Source organism: Salmo salar, chromosome ssa21 (genome assembly GCF_905237065.1).
Source record: "Salmo salar chromosome ssa21, Ssal_v3.1, whole genome shotgun sequence".
NCBI classification, from domain to species: Eukaryota; Metazoa; Chordata; class Actinopteri; order Salmoniformes; family Salmonidae; genus Salmo; species Salmo salar.
The window spans coordinates 54015871-54036179 of NC_059462.1; the positions used below are offsets into that span (position 1 = coordinate 54015871).

Here is a 20309-nt window from a genome sequence, read left to right on the forward strand (position 1 = left end):
CTAGTCTAGTGGACATCAGGACTGTTCTAGTCTAGTAGACATAAAACCTGTTCTAGTCTAGTGGACATAAAACCTGTTCTAGTCTAGTAGACATAAAACCTGTTCTAGTCTAGTAGACATAAAACCTGTTCTAGTCTAGTAGACATCAGGACTGTTCTAGTCTAGTAGACATAAAACCTGTTCTAGTCTAGTAGACATAAAGCCTGTTCTAGTCTAGTAGACATCAGGACTGTTCTAGTCTAGTAGACATCAGGACTGTTCTAGTCTAGTAGACATAAAACCTGTTCTAGTCTAGTAGACATAAAACCTGTTCTAGTCTAGTGGACATCAGGACTGTTCTAGTCTAGTAGACATAAAATCTGTTCTAGTCTAGTGGACATCAGGACTGTTCTAGTCTAGTAGACATAAAACCTGTTCTAGTCTAGTAGACATAAAGCCTGTTCTAGTCTAGTAGACATCAGGACTGTTCTAGTCTAGTAGACATAAAACCTGTTCTAGTCTAGTAGACATAAAGCCTGTTCTAGTCTAGTAGACATCAGGACTGTTCTAGTCTAGTAGACATCAGGACTGTTCTAGTCTAGTAGACATAAAACCTGTTCTAGTCTAGTAGACATAAAACCTGTTCTAGTCTAGTAGACATAAAACCTGTTCTAGTCTAGTAGACATAAAGCCTGTTCTAGTCTAGTAGACATAAAACCTGTTCTAGTCTAGTAGACATCAGGACTGTTCTAGTCTAGTAGACATAAAACCTGTTCTAGTCTAGTAGACATAAAACCTGTTCTAGTCTAGTAGACATAAAACCTGTTCTAGTCTAGTAGACATAAAACCTGTTCTAGTCTAGTAGACATAAAACCTGTTCTAGTCTAGTAGACATAAAACCTGTTCTAGTCTAGTAGACATAAAGCCTGTTCTAGTCTAGTGGACATAAAACCTGTTCTAGTCTAGTAGACATCAGGACTGTTCTAGTCTAGTAGACATAAAACCTGTTCTAGTCTAGTAGACATACAGTGAGGGGAAAAAAGTATTTGATCCCCTGCTGATTTTGTATGTTTGCCCACTGACAAAGAAATGATCAGTCTATAATTTTAATGGTAGGTTTATTTGAAGAGTGAGAGATAGAATAACAACAAAGAAATCCAGAAAACGCATGTCAAAAATGTTATAAATTGATTTGCATTTTAATGAGGGAAATTATTGACTATGCATTGTAATGTATTGTAATGTATTGTAATGTATTGTAGTGTTATGCAGAATCAATCATCAATCTATTCCTGTAAGATCACTGTGATTAAGTGAAAGTAAAATCAGATTTTTTTTAAATAGAGGAGGGATACTATCAACCGTTTTAGCAAAATGACATTTAAGCAAAGTCATTGGCTATGCTAGGCTATCCTGGTTGGATTCGGCTGAATAGAGTGGCCACCATCTTGAGTATATGACACTACTACTGTACGTCATTTATGTCATTTTGCAAATTCTTTATCTGCCATTTGACGACAGATCGTTATTTATGACCCTGTATCTTTAAAACCTGTTGGGGCTACAGGTTAGCAATGAACCCCGAGTCGGGATTGCTAACAAGGCTGGAAATTCAAAACATCAAAAATCTAATAATTTCAATTTCTCAAACAATCAACTATTTTACACAATTTAAAAGATAAACATCTCCTTAATCTAACCACATTGTTCGATTTTCAAAGAGGCTTTACGGCAAAAGCATAAAGTTAGATTATGTTAGATTATGTTAGGACAGTACATAGCCACAAAAGTACAAACATCCATTTTCAATTCAAGGTCAGGCGTCACCAAAAGCAGAAACCAGCTAGAATTATGTACTAACCTTTGTCAATCTCCATCAGATGACACTCCTAGGACATTATGTTATACAATACATGCATTTTTTGTTCCATCAAGTTCATATTTATATCCAAAAACAGCATTTTACAGTAGCGTGAAATTCAGATTTTTTTCTTCTCTGAAATGCTTCCGGTGAACATAACAAAATTACTATTCGAAAACATTGGTAAATTATAATATTGTCATTCAAAGAATAATATATTATCATCTCGTAATTGCTACCGAATGGCCAGATCTCAAAATAACTTTACTGGGAAATCACATTTTGCAATAAACGGGGTGTTATGCTAAGAACACTAAGCTATGCTATACAGTTAGCATCATCTAAAATCGATAATAACATTGTAAATATCCCCTTACCTTTGATTATCTCCATCAGAAGGCAGGCATCCCAGGTCCGGAAGGCATCCCAGGTCCGGAACAAATGTGGTTTCTTTTGACAAAGTTCATAATTTATGTCCAAATAACACCAGGTACTTAGCGTTCATTATGCTCCCACAAAACGTGGTGGGGGGAGTGTAAAATCACGCCGAAAAGCTAAAAAAACCTAGTAAATAATCTATTTATGTTCGTTCAAACATGTCAAATGTTGTTTAGCATTAATCTTTTGGTCCATTTTTAATGTTAAACATCAGTAATATTTTCACACAACCTATCCTATGTCTAGATAAACAATGATGACAAACTCACCTTCCTCAGATTTATGCGCAGGCGCAAAAAAATGAAGTGCTGACATGTCAACTTCCTTGGATTCTAATTTGCTCTCTGTTCATCATAGACGCTTCAAACAACTTTATAAAGATCGTTGACATCTAGTGGAAGCCGTAGGTGTTGCGAAATGAATCCTTTCTCACTGTGGTATCTAATAACAATGACACTAAATAGTACATTTTTTTTTTATCAATTTTTCACAGGTTTTTGCCTGCAATATGAGTTTTGTTATACTTACAGACACCATTCAAACTGTTTTAGAAAATTCAGAGTGTTTTCTATCCGAATGTGTTAATAATATGCATATCCTAGCTTCTGAGTTGGTGTAGGAGGCAGTTAAAAATGGGCACATATTTTTTTCAAAATGTCTCAATACTGCCCCCGAGCCCCAGCAGAGGACCAGAGAGGTAAAAGGTCTTGTTCCTGTGGGCCACACCTTCTCCCCCCTCCACCCCTCTCTCCTCACCCCTCCCCCTCTCTCCTCACCCCTCCTCCTCTCTCCTCACCCCTCCTCTCTCCTCACCCCTCCTCCTCTCTCCTCCTCTCTCCTCACCCCTCCTCTCTCCTCCCCCCTCCTCTTCTCTCCTCTCTCCTCACCCCTCCTCCTCTCTCCTCCTCCTCTCTCCTCCCCCTCCTCTTCTCTCCTCTCTCCTCACCCCTCCTCTCTCCTCCCCCTCCTCTTCTCTCCTCTCTCCTCACCCCTCCTCCTCTCTCCTCCTCTCTCCTCCCCCTCCTCTTCTCTCCTCTCTCCTCACCCCTCCTCCTCTCTCCTCCTCTCTCCTCCCCCTCCTCTTCTCTCCTCTCTCCTCACCCATCCTCCTCTCTCCTCTTTTTTCCCTCCCTCTTTTCTCTCTCCTCCCTCCCCCCATCCCCGGTCCAGCTGCACACTCATTGCAGTGTAACAGCGTGAGATATATCTCACACATACCCTAAAATCTGCAGAGAAAATGGCTAGCATCACAGATTGCTCCTCCCTGTTCTCCTTTGTGGTCAATAATTCCCTCCTCCTCTCAGAATGGCAGAAATATAAAAATAAAAAAAAATCACAGGAAATCCAAATGATCTGCAATTCAGTTTTTTTTCCCTGAAGCAAAGAGGTTTTTCTATCTACACAGTGGATAGATAGATTATCACCAAGTAGAACAATGACTAAGCACATAGACATTAGAACAATGAAATCTGACCCACATTTGATGTATGGCTATAGATGATTCTGTCACAAGAATATTTGTTTACCGAAATAAACCAGTATAAATATATGTTTATATATATTTATACTGGTTTATTTATATATATATATATATATATATATATATATATATATATATATATATATATAACATATATAACATATATAACAATTTATATATATATATATATAACATCTAAAAGAAAAAGGGAAAATGCAGAGAATCACATGGTATTTATGTAACATAATATTCACCATCATCTACATGCTATCCCTCCTTTACAATCATCAGCCTTATCTAAACCCACCATTGAATATAAATAACATATGAAAGAACGAAAAAAGAAAAAATTGATTTTATTATCTACGTCAGCACTCACCATTTTGTCTGGTTTTTCTTTTCCTTCACAGGCTGACGTTGAGGATTCAGACGAGAAGGCAGAACTGCAGCAGAAAGGAAGAGGTGGGGTTTTATAGACCCGGGGAAGCACACAGCCCCAGCAGGAAGCTACAGCAGAGTCTGGTTGGCGGTAGAGAACAGGGAAGTCCCTCCTTCTTATAACAGACAAAGGCTAATGAGTGCTGACTCTCTATAAAGAATTATGGGTATAGAGAGCAGTAGCAATGGCATATTTTTATAGGCACTAACTCCTCTATGGCTTGTTGGTCAAAGCCTATGGGGTTTAGGATTTTGGACGTTTTTTGGGGGGGATAAACGCTGAAAATAAAGTCTGTGGTAAACACAGGTTTAGGAGATCTGATACATTGTGTTTCTATGAGATAATCAGCTAATGTTACTTTTTTTTGTGAATTTTGAAGCATTTTTGTAATCAAAACAAACACATAGCGGTCATGTTAACAGACTGATATTATCTCATAGAAACAAAACGTATAAGATCGTCTAAAGCCTGTGTTTACCACAAACTTTATTTTCAGAGTTTATCCCAAAAACCCATTCATTTCTCCATTCATTTCCCCATTCATTTCCCCATTCATTTCCCCATTCATTTCTCCATTCATTTCCCCATTCATTTCCCCATTCATTTCCCCATTCATTTCTCCATTCATTTCCCCATTCATTTCCCCATTCATTTCCCCATTCATTTCTCCATTCATTTCCCCATTCATTTCCCCATTCATTTCCCCATTCATTTCTCCATTCATTTCCCCATTCATTTCTCCATTCATTTCCCCATTCATTTCCCCATTCATTTCCCCATTCATTTCCCCATTCATTTCTCCATTCATTTCCCCATTCATTTCTCCATTCATTTCCCCATTCATTTCCCCATTCATTTCCCCATTAATTTCTCCATTCATTTCCCCATTCATTTCTCCATTCATTTCCCCATTCATTTCCCCATTCATTTCCCCATTCATTTCCCCATTCATTTCTCCATTCATTTCCCCATTCATTTCCCCATTCATTTCCCCATTCATTTCTCCATTCATTTCCCCATTCATTTCTCCATTCATTTCCCCATTCATTTCCCCATTCATTTCTCCATTCATTTCCCCATTCATTTCTCCATTCATTTCCCCATTCATTTCCCCATAGGGAAGGTACTACATAGGGTGTGGTCTGTGAGATGTTTGACAAATCCCACCTGTCAGATATTCCTCACTGTTTAATTGACTGATTCAACACCCAATATACAAGTTACCCTAAATAACAGCTTTCTTTCGAGAAAATACAAAAATAAAATAAGTAATTATTTATTTATTTCTCCTTCGACCAATTACATTGTATAAAAGACAGGCTGTTATAACAGCACACTTCTATGTAATCTACAAGACGCTGTTGGCGTCCTGATTCGACATCATGGTGTAATCTTCAAATGGTAGGCTGATAGTCATCACGGACAGCTTGAGATTATGAAACTAGAAATGTCCAAGAAAGGGGGGGAGGGGTCTTAAAAAACAAAACAAATTGACAGATGACAATGAACCTATTGTTTTAACATAGATAAATGATACAAACAACACTAGTCACTAATTCTCCTTGCTCTATCTCTCACGAAGTCATAGACAGCTGAATGGTATGAAGAGGCTACAGCAGAAGCCCTTTCATTACATGCATGGGGGGTGGGGGGTGGGAGAGGGGTGGTGTAGGGGAGAGGGGTGGTGTAGGGAAGAGGGGTGGTGTAGGGAAGAGGTGTGGTGTAGGGAAGAGGGGTGGGGATGGGAGCGGGAGAGAGGGAGAGGGGTGGTGATGGGAGATGGGTGGTGTAGGGAAGAGTGGTGGGGATGGGAGAGGGAGAGGGGTGGTGATGGGAGAGAGGTGGTGATGGGAGAGGGGTGGTGATGGGAGAGGGGTGGTGATGGGAGAGGGGTGGTGTAGGGAAGAGGTGTGGTGTAGGGAAGAGGGGTGGTGTAGGGAAGAGGTGTGGTGTAGGGAGAGGGAGAGGGGTGGTGTAGGGAAGAGGTGTGGTGTAGGGAAGAGGTGTGGTGTAGGGAAGAGGTGTGGTGTAGGGAAGAGGGGTGGTGTAGGGAGAGGGAGAGGGGTGGTGATGGGAGAGGGGTGGTGTAGGGAAGAGGTGTGGTGTAGGGAAGAGGGGTGGTGTAGGGAGAGGGAGAGGGGTGGTGTAGAGAAGAGGGGTGGTGGTGGAAGAGGGGTGGTGTAGGAAAGAGGGGTGGTGTAGGGAAGAGGGGTGGGGGATGAAAGAGGGGTGGTGTAGGAAAGAGGTGTGGTGTAGGGAAGAGGGGTGGTGTAGGAAAGAGGGGTGGGGATGGGAGAGGGGTGGTGATGGGAAGAGGGGTGGTGTAGGGAAGGGGTGTGGTGTAGGGAAGAGGGGTGGGGATGGGAAGAGGGGTGGGGATGGGAGAGGGGTGGTGATGGGAAGATGTGTGGTGTAGGGAAGAGGGGTGGTGTAGGGAAGAGGGGTGGGGATGGGAGAGGGGTGGTGATGGGAAGATGTGTGGTGTAGGGAAGAGGGGTGGGGGATGGAAGAGGGGTGGTGTAGGGAAGAGGGGTGGTGTAGGAAAGAGGGATGGTGTAGGAAAGAGCGGTGGTGATGGGAGAGGGGTGGTGTAGGGGAGAGGGGTGGGGATGGGAGAGGGGTGGGGATGGGAGAGGGGTGGGGATGGGAAGAGGGGTGGGGATGGGAGAGGGGTGGTGTAGGGAAGAGGGATGGTGTAGGAAAGAGCGGTGGTGATGGGAGAGGGGTGGTGTAGGGGAGAGGGGTGGTGATGGGAGAGGGGTGGGGATGGGAGAGGGGTGGGGATGGGAAGAGGGGTGGTGTAGGGAAGAGGGGTGGGGATGGGAGAGGGGTGGTGTAGGGAAGAGGGGTGGTGTAGGGAAGAGGGGTGGGGATGGGAGAGGGGTGGTGATGGGAGAGGGGTGGTGTAGGGAAGAGGGGTGGTGTAGGGAAGAGGGATGGTGTAGGAAAGAGCGGTGGTGATGGGAGAGGGGTGGTGATGGGAGAGGGGTGGTGTATGGAAGAGGGATGGTGTAGGGAAGAGGGGTGGGGATGGAAGAGGACACACCTGTCTATATAAGAGTGGTTACATTCATCCAGCTGCAGCCCACGTTGACCACAAAAAAAAAGTAGTTTGAATCCCAGATTGTCCGTTGTGTAATACCATTTCAGATAACAATGATGTAACCTCTATCATACATTGCCAAATGTTTCCAGTTACAGCAGTATCGTCGTCGTCGTCCCCAAACAAACTACAACGATCTCATTTACAGGACCTTCTATAAAGACAGATTCCCCCCAAAACAATCTGTTATCAAGCCTTCATGGGGTGCCAGCCATCTCTGTCTAGAGGGGGCTGAGTATGAGAGAGTGGATGTATGAATGTTTATTTATATGTATTGATCCTGCATTCTACTGGGCAGTAGCATCCTAATCCATTTTCAAAAAAATCGTACAGTTATACGCATAATTTAATAATTTGACCGTGATTTGTTATTGATATTTATTGGTGTAACCGATGTGAAATGAAATGGCTTGCTAGTTAGCGGTGGTGCGCGCTAATAGCGTTTCAATCGGTGACGTCACTCGCTCTGAGACCTTGAAGTGGTTGTTGCCCTTGTGTTGCAAGGGCCGTGGCTTTTGTGGAGCGATGGGTAACGATGCTTTGTGGGTGTCAGTTGTTGATGTATGCAGAGGGTCCCTGGTTCAAGCCCAGGTAGGGGCAAGGAAAGGGACGGAAGCTGTACTGTTACATTTGCATAAATGGGAGTTGTGTCATTATGTTGTGTTATCATTTTGTTCACTCCAAATTTAGAATGTAACAGATGAAAAGCCTTTTATTACAGATGGATGTTTGATAAATCAGTGGTTTGCAATTGTTTTTTCCTCAGCACCCAAATTTAACCAGGTTGCCTCAGTCGCGACCCAATATTTGAATCGCAGAGGGAAATTTACCAAAATGCATTCTGGTAAACAATTTCTAATGATGTATTGACAATAAATGTAGCAATTGTAAATAACTCCATATTCTTGATGACGAATGTTAGTAAACTCGACAGTTTGAGGCCACAAAAATCAACCATTTTGAGACCACAAAATCAACCAAACTCGCTGGTTTAAGACCACAAAATCAGCTAAACTCGCCGGTTTGAGACCACAAAATCACCTATTTTGAGACCACAAAATCAGCTAAACTCGCGAGTTTAAGACCACAAAATCAACCATTTTGAGACCACAAAATCAACCAAACTCGCCGGTTTGAGACCACTAATCAACCAAACTCGCTAAATAACGCTGCTAATGGCTCTGTATTGAAAAATTCTTGAACCATTTTTTTTTTAACCTCTCTAGGGTCGGCGGGACGAAATCGTCCCACCTACGTAACAGCCAGTGGAATCCTGTGGCGCGTTATTCAAATACCTTAGAAATGCTATTACTTCAATTTCTCAAACACATGACTATTTTACACCATTTTAAAGACAAGACTCTCGTTAATCTAACCACACTGTCCGATTTCAAAAAGGCTTTACAACGAAAGCAAAACATTAGATTATGTCAGCAGAGTACCCAGCCAGAAATAATCAGACACCCATTTTTCAAGCTAGCATATAATGTCACATAAACCCAAACCACAGCTAAATGCAGCACTAACCTTTGATGATCTTCATCAGATGACACACCTAGGACATTATGTTATACAATACATGCATGTTTTGTTCAATCAAGTTCATATTTATATCAAAACCCAGCTTTTTACATTAGCATGTGACGTTCAGAACTAGCATACCCCCCGCAAACTTCCGCTGAATTGACAAAAAATTTACTAAATTACTCACGATAAACGTTCACAAAAAGCATAACAATTATTTTAAGAATTATAGATACAGAACTCCTCTATGCACTCGATATGTCTGATTTTAAAATAGCTTTTTGGTGAAAGCACATTTTGCAATATTCTCAGTAGATAGCCCGGCATCACAGGGCTAGCTATTTAGACACCCAGCAAGTTTAGCACTCACCAAAGTCAGATTTACTATAAGAAAAATGTTATTACCTTTGGTGTTCTTCGTCAGAATGCACTCCCAGGACTTCTACTTCAATAACAAATGTTGGTTTGGTTCAAAATAATCCATAGTTATATCCAAACAGCGGCGTTTTGTTCGTGCGTTCAAGACACTATCTGAATGGTAAAGAAGGGTGACGAGCACGACGCATTTCGTGACAAAAAAATTCTAAATATTCCATTACCGTACTTCGAAGCATGTCAATCGCTGTTTAAAATCAATTTTTATGCAATTTTTCTCATAAAAAAAGCGATAATATTCCGACCGGAAATCTGCGTTTAGGTAAAAAGACGAAAGAAAATAAAGCATGGGGTCGACTCGTGCATGTGCCTAAGCCCATTGTCCTCTGATCGGCCACTTGCCAAAAGCGCAAATGTGTTTCAGCCAGGGGCTGCCTTGATATCACTCAGCTTTTTCCCGGGTTCTGAGAGCCTATGGGAGCCGTAGGAAGTGTCACGTTACAGCAAAGATCCTCAGTCTTCAATAAAAAGAGCCAAGATGAACAAGAACTTGTCAGACAGGCCACTTCCTGTTCAGAATCTTCTCAGGTTTTTGCCTGCCATATGAGTTCTGTTATACTCACAGACACCATTCAAACAGTTTTAGAAACTTTAGGGTATTTTCTATCCAAAGCCAATAATGATATGCATATTCTAGTTTCTGGGCAGTAGTAATAACCAGATTAAATCGGGTACGTTTTTTATCCGGCCGTGTAAATACTGCCCCCTACCCCCAACAGGTTAAACAACAACGTATGCGGACCCCTGCAGTACCCACAGATTGAAAACCACTGGGCTAGTGTTAGGCACAGAGACATTCTGCATACCACTGATGAGAAGGAAGTCTGAACTCAATAACACAGGACTGGTGTCAGTCATAGAGATGGATAGAGGTCTTAACTTTGTACCTGTCCCATTATGAAGTCTGTGACAGCACGAGCAGCGCCATTGAGGCCATCACCATTTTAAAGTAGTACATTTTCTTATTTTTTTGGTTTGAAAAAAACTGTCAAGCAAATATTGGTGATTTACCACCACCTGCAGTGCTGGAGTCCTGAAACACATCTTTTGTCATTTATTTATTGTGGCCAGTAGATGGCAGCAATACAGTTTAAAGCCATTTACAAAACATACAACCCAATTTGAAGAAGAAAAGGCTCTGATCATTGGCAGATCGCTCCCATATCATAGGAATCTCCACCCAGATGGCTACTTTAAAATGGTGGAAGCCTTTAATGGCAATGTCCATGCTAAAACAGGTCATTTCCAAGTAGAGATATCTATGGTGCCAGTCCTTTGTGTACCACATCCTGTCTCCACTACTGTACATTAGGTTATATTGCCACCTACTGGTTACAGATGATAATATTAGAGCTGCAACATGTCACCGCTTGGTGTATGTGACGTTTGCTAGGTGGAAATGTTAGGAGAAAATAGCCCATTCACATCAGAGTATAGAGGCTATAGAAAAATAATACGAGTATCTCAAACCAAGTTCGCTGCTGGAGAGGTTACCACCCAAGGGAGATACATCTCAAATTGTAATCATTGTGATGGAAATGTTATACTTGTGCTTTTCTATTTACCAATTTCTATGTTTGTGCTTTTCTATAAACTAATTTCTGTGTTCATGCAAGTGACTGACAAAACGAATCCTCACTATCAGCAGCTGTAATTTGGCAGTACGCCCAGACCTTATTTGGAAAACGGCAGATATGCGCTGAACTAAACTGTTGTTCTGGTCTGGTCTGGTCTGTCCTCTCTCTCTCTCTCTCTCTCTCTCTCTCTCTCTCTCTCGGTTATGGCGAAGGTGACCACAGATGGTGTGTAGATGCATGGAAGGGATCATTTGACCAAGAACAGTGTGAACCTCAACACCCCCTCTAACCGGCTGAATGGCAACAATGGCGTCCGGTATGGTCCTTCACCACTTCTACCCTGAGACTTGAGTCCGAGTCAGCAACCTGCACACATCAACCAGAAACTATCAACTGCCTTTTCTCTCAGAAGTGTGACATGAGTCCACGTTGGAGTGAGCATGGGGGAGAGATCCAGTCCAAACTTCTCTCATGCTGCTGGTGTACTGGTAGGATTAATGGACAAAGACATAATGGACTCGTAAAGGACAGTGAGAGACATTATCAAGGACCATCCACTTTGAACATGTGCCATTAAAAGTACCAAACTGAAACACAGTCTGAAGAAGAACATGAACAGAACGATGAGGATAGTCAACCGTGCCCGTAATTGATTTAGGCTTGTCCAAAAAAAAGTATTTATTTGGAGTATCAGGTTGATTGTGGAGGTCTGCACACTGCTAAATGTATAGTAATTTAAGACTAAGAATGTATTGAGATACCCAATCTGTCATTGCCACAAATGGAGGCCGTGATGAGAAAAGCGAAATGTTAGAAATATAAATTCAATGTAAATGTTCATTCTGCCAGTATCAGTGTGTGCTAAGTTGAGGGTCTTAAATTAAAGTGATAGAACCAACGTAAAACACTGAAGACTTGTCATTCTACTTTTGGGTTGGATCATTTATCAATAGTTATAATTATAATTTGGAAAGGCGAGGCCCTAATATGTGCCACTAGAGTGTAGCTTGAGCTAACCTTGCCCCAATCTCATTCTTATCAAGGTCGGTGTGAAACTGTTACAACATGTGTTCTCTCTCTCTCTCTTCCCTGTGAAATGTTATTAACATGCTGTAAGGCGATCTGTGCCTCTCTGGCTGATAAGATTTCAGCAGTTATCTGCTCCTCCAGAGGATGGTGAAACTAATGAGCTGCCAACTATGGATGAGGTCCCATTTCCCCTGTAGATACGGACGATGAGTAATGATTGAACGTTTTTTTCGTTTTAACAAGAATTGTTATTAAACAACAAGGTTTTATATTGTGACTAAGTTGATGTCCCAGGGACAGTCAGTGAAACGCATTGCTCAATCCAAACCCGATTGTGTTAAGAGATATGGAAACAATGGTTAACATTGAGCGATTTATTCACCTCAATCCTCACTCCCATTAATAGAAGTATAACCTTTATTATGATTGTAATATTACCATACTATTTGGATTATACAACCCAGAATGAAAGCTTTGAAGTTAGGAAGTGTGTTTTTTTTCTCCTCTGTGTTGATTTCCCTTACTTTAATCGGAGTATAGAATATTTTGATATAGAAGCTAAAATCTAAATGTTTCCAATGTAATGATTATTATCACACAAGTGATGAGGATGGAATGTGATGGACATTTTATACTTGTGCTTTTCTATTTACCAATTTCTATGTTTGTGCTTTTCTATAAACCAGATTCTGTGTTCATGCAAGCGACCGACTAAACAAATCCTCACAATCAGTAGCTGTAATTTGGCAGTACGCCAAGACCCTTGTTTTGAGAACGAGATATCTCAGTTTCAAGGTCTCAGCTTAGAGAGAAGAAGCCTCGTGAGGTATTGGTCGGTCACATTAATGAAACAAAACGGCAATGATTAATTAATTACGCAAATATAACTTGTGTGTGCATAGCCGTATATAGGACAATTGCTGGGACTTTGAGTGCCCCTGTGTAAGAATTTCCAAAACATCAGCATTAATGTACCAGCTCAGCAGAAATGTATGCAAGTTTAATGCCTACCAAATATCAATAGCTGTCCCCAAAATATCACTCTTAGGCTAAAAATGATGCAGTGATGTCTACCTGTGCCATTTCAGTAGGCTACAATCATATTTGCACAGGTGGGGTCAGTTCCATGATGCCACTCCTACGTTGACTGGCCACACCTGGAAGAACTTACTCACGGAGACCTCATTAACCTGTCAGGGCTAGGGGGCAATATTTTCACGGCCGGGTGAAAAACTTACCCAATTTAAACAGGTTACTATTCTGGCCCAGAAACTAGAATATGCATATCATTAGTAGATGTGGATAGAAAACACTCTGAAGTTTCTAAAACTGTTTGAATGGTGTCTGTGAGTAAAACAGAACTCATATGGCAGGCAAAAACCTGAGAAAAAGTCAACCAGGAAGTGGAGGATCTGAGAATTGTAGTTCTTTCTAGTCCCTTTCGAAACTACAGTATCTGTGGGGTTACATTGCACTTCCTAAGGCTTCCATTGGCTGTCAAATGCCTTCAGAAAGTTGTTTCAGCCTTCTCCTGTTACTGGGCAGACAATAGGAGCTCAGTTACTGAGTGGACTGCCTGTGGACAAAGGGATTGGATATGCGCGGTCACGCGAGTGCGCCGTTCCTTCTTTTTCTCCTTGAATGTATACGCTATTGTCCGGTTGGAATATTATTGCAATTTTACATTAAAAATACCATAAAGATTGATTTTAAACAGCGTTTGACATGCTTCTAAGTACGGTAATGAAACATTTTGACTTTGTCTCTGGTACCGCACTCGCGCGTTATGCCTTTGGATAGTGCTCTGAATGCACAAACAAAACGGAGGTATTTGGACATAAATATGTATTATTTCGAACAAAAACAACATTTCTTGTGGAAGTAGCAGTCCTGGGAGTGCATTCTGACGAAGATCAGCAAAGGTAAGAGAATATTTCTAATACTAATTCTGAGTTTAGGTTGCCCCGAACTTGGCGGGTGTCTGTATAGCTCTCTGTGATGGCTGAGCTATGTACTCAGAATATTGAAAAATGTGCTTTCTCCGTAAAGCTATTTTAAAATCTGACAAAGCGGTTGCATCCAGTAGTCTTATCTATAATTCTTTAAATAATTGTTATATATTTTGTCAACGTTTATGATGAGTATATTTGTAAATTGATGTGCACATTCACCGAGGGTTTTGGTGGGAATACATTTTCTGAACATCACGCGCCAATGTAAAATGCTGTTTTTGGATATAAATATGAACTTTATCAAACAAAACATACATGCATGTGTCATCTGATGAAGATCGTCAAAGGTTAGTGCTTCATTTAGCTGTTTTGGGTTTTATTGACACATGTCCTTGCTTGGAAAACAGCTGTGTGATTATTTTTGTCTATGTACTCTCCTAACATAATCTAATGTTTTGGTTTCGCTGTAAAGCCTATTTGAAATCGGACATTGTGGTTACGTCAAGGAGAAGTGTATCTTTAAAATGGTGTAAAAAAGTTGTATGTTTGAGGAAGTTGAATTATGACATTGTTGTTTTTGAATTTGCCGCCCTGATATTTCACTGGCAGATTTCCCCCCCAAAAACTCGTTTCACATTCAATTTGTTTGTCTAGACAAGAGACGTGGCGTGTTTATTGAGAATACAGACACAACATGACTAGATGTAACAGAGACTGTTGACACTGCAGTGGGGAATGTGTTGCCGTCATGTTAAGCGTAGGACTCCAACAGTCAGTGTTGGAATGTAGGCTGGCAAAGCATGTTTAGACTTTTAATATTCCTCTCCCTCCTCATCCTCTTCTCCCACGCTGTCAGTGCCCACCTCTTCATAATCCTTCTCCAGGGCTGCCATGTCTTCTCTGGCCTCAGAGAACTCTCCCTCCTCCATGCCCTCACCAACATACCAGTGCACGAAGGCTCTCTTGGCATACATCAGGTCAAACTTGTGGTCCAGACGAGCCCAGGCCTCAGCGATGGCTGTGGTGTTACTCAGCATGCACACAGCCCTCTGGACCTTGGCCAGGTCTCCTCCAGGAACCACCGTAGGGGGCTGGTAGTTGATACCCACCTTGAAGCCAGTGGGACACCAGTCCACAAACTGGATACTCCTCTTGGTTTTGATGGCAGCGATGGCAGAGTTGACATCTTTGGGAACAACGTCGCCACGGTACAGGAGACAGCAGGCCATGTATTTGCCGTGACGAGGGTCACATTTCACCATCTGATTGGCCGGCTCAAAGCAGGCGTTGGTGATGTCAGCGACTGACAGCTGCTCGTGATAGGCCTTCTCAGCGGAGATGACTGGGGCATAGGTGGCCAGAGGGAAGTGGATACGGGGTAGGGCACCAAGTTGGTCTGGAACTCTGTCAGATCAACATTCAGGGCGCCATCGAAACGCAGGGAGGCAGTGATGGAGGAGACGATCTGACCAATGAGCCTGTTGAGGTTGGTGTATGAGGGACGCTCAATGTCAAGGTTCCTACGGCAGATGTCATAGATAGCCTCATTGTCCACCATGAAGGCACAGTCAGAGTGTTCCAGGGTGGTGTGAGTGGTCAGGATGGAGTTGTAGGGCTCCACCACAGCTGTGGACACCTGGGGAGCTGGGTAAACGGCAAACTCAAGCTTAGACTTCTTTCCGTAGTCGACAGACAGACGTTCCATCAGCAGGGAGGTGAAACCAGAGCCAGTGCCTCCTCCAAAGCTGTGGAAGATGAGGAATCCCTGAAGCCCAGTACACTGGTCAGCCTGATGGAGAAATGGTACAATAACATTGTTAGATGTTATCTTATGTTATAGTAGTAAGAATAGAATGGAGAACCTGTTTGCATGTTCTACCTAGAACCATAAAGGGTTCTTCGGCTTGTCCCTGTAAGATAACCCTTTATAGTTCCAGGTACAACTTATTGGCCCACCGAAATAACCTTTTTAAAACGCTTTCTTCCATAGAGAAGGTTTCTGAACAACCTTCTAGAATGAAAAAGGTTCCGTGTAGAACCCTAGTTAGAGGCCTGTTTCAGAATGATGACTCACCAGTTTGCGTGTCCTGTCCAGCACGATGTCAATGATCTCCTTGCCGATGGTGTAGTGACCGCGGGCGTAGTTGTTGGCAGCATCTTCCTTACCAGTGATCAGCTGCTCAGGGTGGAACAGCTGGCGATAGATACCTGTCCTCACCTCATCTGAAAGACAAAGGTAGATTTAGAATATCCTAATATGAGGAATATCTTGGGACAGAATATCAAATCATTCAAAGCTTGTGAACCATAATCCAACAGATTTCCTCCAGGATTTCAGAAGAGTCTCATCTTACCGATGACAGTGGGCTCCAGATCTACGAAGATGGCACGGGGGACATGCTTTCCGGCTCCGGTCTCACTGAAGAAGGTGTTGAAAGAGTCGTCTCCACCTCCACAGGTCTTGTCACTGGGCATCTGTCCGTCCGGCTGGATCCCATGCTCCAGGCAGTACAGCTCCCAACAGGCGTTGCCCATCTGGACTCCGGCTTGGCCGACATGCATAGAAATACACTCACGCTGAAAAAGAGAGGGCTCAAGGTTTAATGTCACACACACAATTTCAGTGAAATGCCTTTCTCGCTAGCTCTAACTCCAACAATGCAGTCATCAGTAACAATGACAAGGTAGAACAAAAACACACGATACATTAAAATAAGAGATCAACTACAGGGAAATGTCAATCAAATAATGTCTTTACACATTAAATGACACAGTGAAGTTGATATACAATGGAGTGGAGGGATGAACATAGAGGTTAAAAGCCATTTCAGACAGTTTAAATTGCATTGAAATGAATTGTAATGTATTGTAATGTATTGTAATGTATTGTAATGCATTGTAATGTATTGTAATGTATTGTAGTGTATTGTAATGTATTGTAATGCATTGTAATGCATTGTAATGCATTGTAATGTATTGTAATGCATTGTAATGTATTGTAATGCATTGTAATGTATTGTAATGTATTGTAATGCATTGTAATGTATTGTATTGTAATGTATTGTAATGCATTGTAATGTATTGTAATGTATTGTAGTGTATTGTAATGTATTGTAATGCATTCTAATGTATTGTAATGCATTGTAATGTATTGTAATGTATTGTAATGTATTGTAATGCATTGTAATGTATTGTAATGCATTGTAATGTATTGTAATGCATTGTAATGTATTGTAATGTATTGTAATGTATTGTAATGTATTGTAGTGTTATGCAGAATCAATCATCAATCTATTCCTGTAAGATCACTGTGATTAAGTGAAAGTAAAATCAGATTTTTTTTAAATAGAGGAGGGATACTATCAACCGTTTTAGCAAAATGACATTTAAGCAAAGTCATTGGCTATGCTAGGCTATCCTGGTTGGATTCGGCTGAATAGAGTGGCCACCATCTTGAGTTTATGACACTACTACTGTACGTCATTTATGTCATTTTGCAAATTCTTTATCTGCCATTTGACGACAGATCGTTATTTATGACCCTGTATCTTTAAAACCTGTTGGGGCTACAGGTTAGCAATGAACCCCGAGTCGGGATTGCTAACAAGGCTGGAAATTCAAAACATCAAAAATCTAATAATTTCAATTTCTCAAACAATCAACTATTTTACACAATTTAAAAGATAAACATCTCCTTAATCTAACCACATTGTTCGATTTTCAAAGAGGCTTTACGGCAAAAGCATAAAGTTAGATTATGTTAGATTATGTTAGGACAGTACATAGCCACAAAAGTACAAACATCCATTTTCAATTCAAGGTCAGGCGTCACCAAAAGCAGAAACCAGCTAGAATTATGTACTAACCTTTGTCAATCTCCATCAGATGACACTCCTAGGACATTATGTTATACAATACATGCATTTTTTGTTCCATCAAGTTCATATTTATATCCAAAAACAGCATTTTACAGTAGCGTGAAATTCAGATTTTTTTCTTCTCTGAAATGCTTCCGGTGAACATAACAAAATTACTATTCGAAAACATTGGTAAATTATAATATTGTCATTCAAAGAATAATATATTATCATCTCGTAATTGCTACCGAATGGCCAGATCTCAAAATAACTTTACTGGGAAATCACATTTTACAATAAACAGGGTGTTATGCTAAGAACACTAAGCTATGCTATACAGGTAGCATCATCTAAAATCGATAATAACATTGTAAATATCCCCTTACCTTTGATTATCTCCATCAGAAGGCAGGCATCCCAGGTCCGGAAGGCATCCCAGGTCCGGAACAAATGTGGTTTCTTTTGACAAAGTTCATAATTTATGTCCAAATAACACCAGGTACTTAGCGTTCATTATGCTCCCACAAAACGTGGTGGGGGGAGTGTAAAATCACGCAGAAAAGCTAAAAAAACCTAGTAAATAATCTATTTATGTTCGTTCAAACATGTCAAATGTTGTTTAGCATTAATCTTTTGGTCCATTTTTAACGTTAAACATCAGTAATATTTTCACACAACCTATCCTATGTCTAGATAAACAATGATGACAAACTCACGTTTCTCAGATTAATGCGCAGGCGCAAAAAAATGAAGAGATGACATGTCAACTTCCTCGGATTATAATTTGCTCTCTGTTTAACATAGACGCTTCAAACAACTTTATAAAGATCGTTGACATCTAGTGGAAGCCGTAGGTGTTGCGAAATGAATCCTTTCTCACTGTGGTATCTAATAACAATGACACTAAATAGTACATTTTTTTTTGATCTATTTTTCACAGGTTTTTGCCTGCAATATGAGTTTTGTTATACTTACAGACACCATTCAAACTGTTTTAGAAAATTCAGAGTGTTTTCTATCCGAATGTGTTAATAATATGCATATCCTAGCTTCTGAGTTGGTGTAGGAGGCAGTTAAAAATGGGCACATATTTTTTTCAAAATGTCTCAATACTGCCCCCTAGCCCCAGCAGAGGACCAGAGAGGTAAAAGGTCTTGTTCCTGTGGGCCACACCTTCTCCCCCCTCCACCCCTCTCTCCTCACCCCTCCTCCTCTCTCCTCACCCCTCCTCTCTCCTCACCCCTCCTCCTCTCTCCTCCTCTCTCCTCACCCCTCCTCTCTCCTCCCCCTCCTCTTCTCTCCTCTCTCCTCACCCCTCCTCCTCTCTCCTCCTCTCTCCTCCCCCTCCTCTTCTCTCCTCTCTCCTCACCCCTCCTCTCTCCTCCCCCTCCTCTTCTCTCCTCTCTCCTCACCCCTCCTCCTCTCTCCTCCTCTCTCCTCCCCCTCCTCTTCTCTCCTCTCTCCTCACCCATCCTCCTCTCTCCTCTTTTTTCCCTCCCTCTTTTTCTCTCTCCTCCCTCCCCCCATCCCCGGTCCAGCTGCACACTCATTGCAGTGTAACAGCGTGAGATATATCTCACACATACCCTAAAATCTGCAGAGAAAATGGCTAGCATCACAGATTGCTCCTCCCTGTTCTCCTTTGTGCTCAATAATTCCCTCCTCCTCTCAGAATGGCAGAAATATAAAAATAAAAAAAAATCACAGAAAATCCAAATGATCTGCAATTCAGTTTTTTTTCCCTGAAGCAAAGAGGTTTTTCTATCTAGACAGTGGATAGATAGATTATCACCAAGTAGAACAATGACTAAGCACATAGACATTAGAACAATGAAATCTGACCCACATTTGATGTATGGCTATAGATGATTCTGTCACAAGAATATTTGTTTACCGAAATAAACCAGTATAAATATATGTTTATATATATTTATACTGGTTTATTTATATATATATATATATAACATATATAACATATATAACAATTTATATATATATATATATAACATCTAAAAGAAAAAGGGAAAATGCAGAGAATCACATGGTATTTATGTAACATAATATTCACCATCATCTACATGCTATCCCTCCTTTACAATCATCAGCCTTATCTAAACCCACCATTGAATATAAATAACATATGAAAGAACGAAAAAAGAAAAAATTGATTTTATCATCTACGTCAGCACTCACCATTTTGTCTGGTTTTTCTTTTCCTTCACAGGCTGACGTTGAGGATTCAGACGAGAAGGCAGAACTGCAGCAGAAAGGAAGAGGTGGGGTTTTATAGACCCGGGGAAGCAGACAGCCCCAGCAGGAAGCACACAGCCCCAGCAGGAAGCTACAGCAGAGTCTGGTTGGCGGTAGAGAACAGGGAAGTCCCTCCTTCTTATAACAGACAAAGGCTAATGAGTGCTGACTCTCTATAAAGAATTATGGGTATAGAGAGCAGTAGCAATGGCATATTTTTATAGGCACTAACTCCTCTATGGCTTGTTGGTCAAAGCCTATGGGGTTTAGGATTTTGGACGTTTTTTTGGGGGGGATAAACGCTGAAAATAAAGTTTGTGGTAAACACAGGTTTAGGAGATCTGATACATTGTGTTTCTATGAGATAATCAGCTAATGTTACTTT

The 20309-nt window shown here is 41.3% G+C and overlaps 1 protein-coding gene across 1 annotated transcript; it reads right to left on the reverse strand.

The window, feature by feature from the left end:
* Positions 1–14458: 14458 nt before the first annotated feature.
* Positions 14459–20022, reverse strand: LOC123729594 (tubulin alpha chain-like). The gene is given in 5 exon segments (XM_045704908.1): positions 14459–15192; positions 15195–15606; positions 15892–16040; positions 16172–16394; positions 19868–20022. Coding segments are annotated over 5 exon segments (1350 nt in total). The 5' UTR covers positions 19871–20022; the 3' UTR covers positions 14459–14629.
* Between the last annotated feature and the right edge of the window lie 287 nt (positions 20023–20309).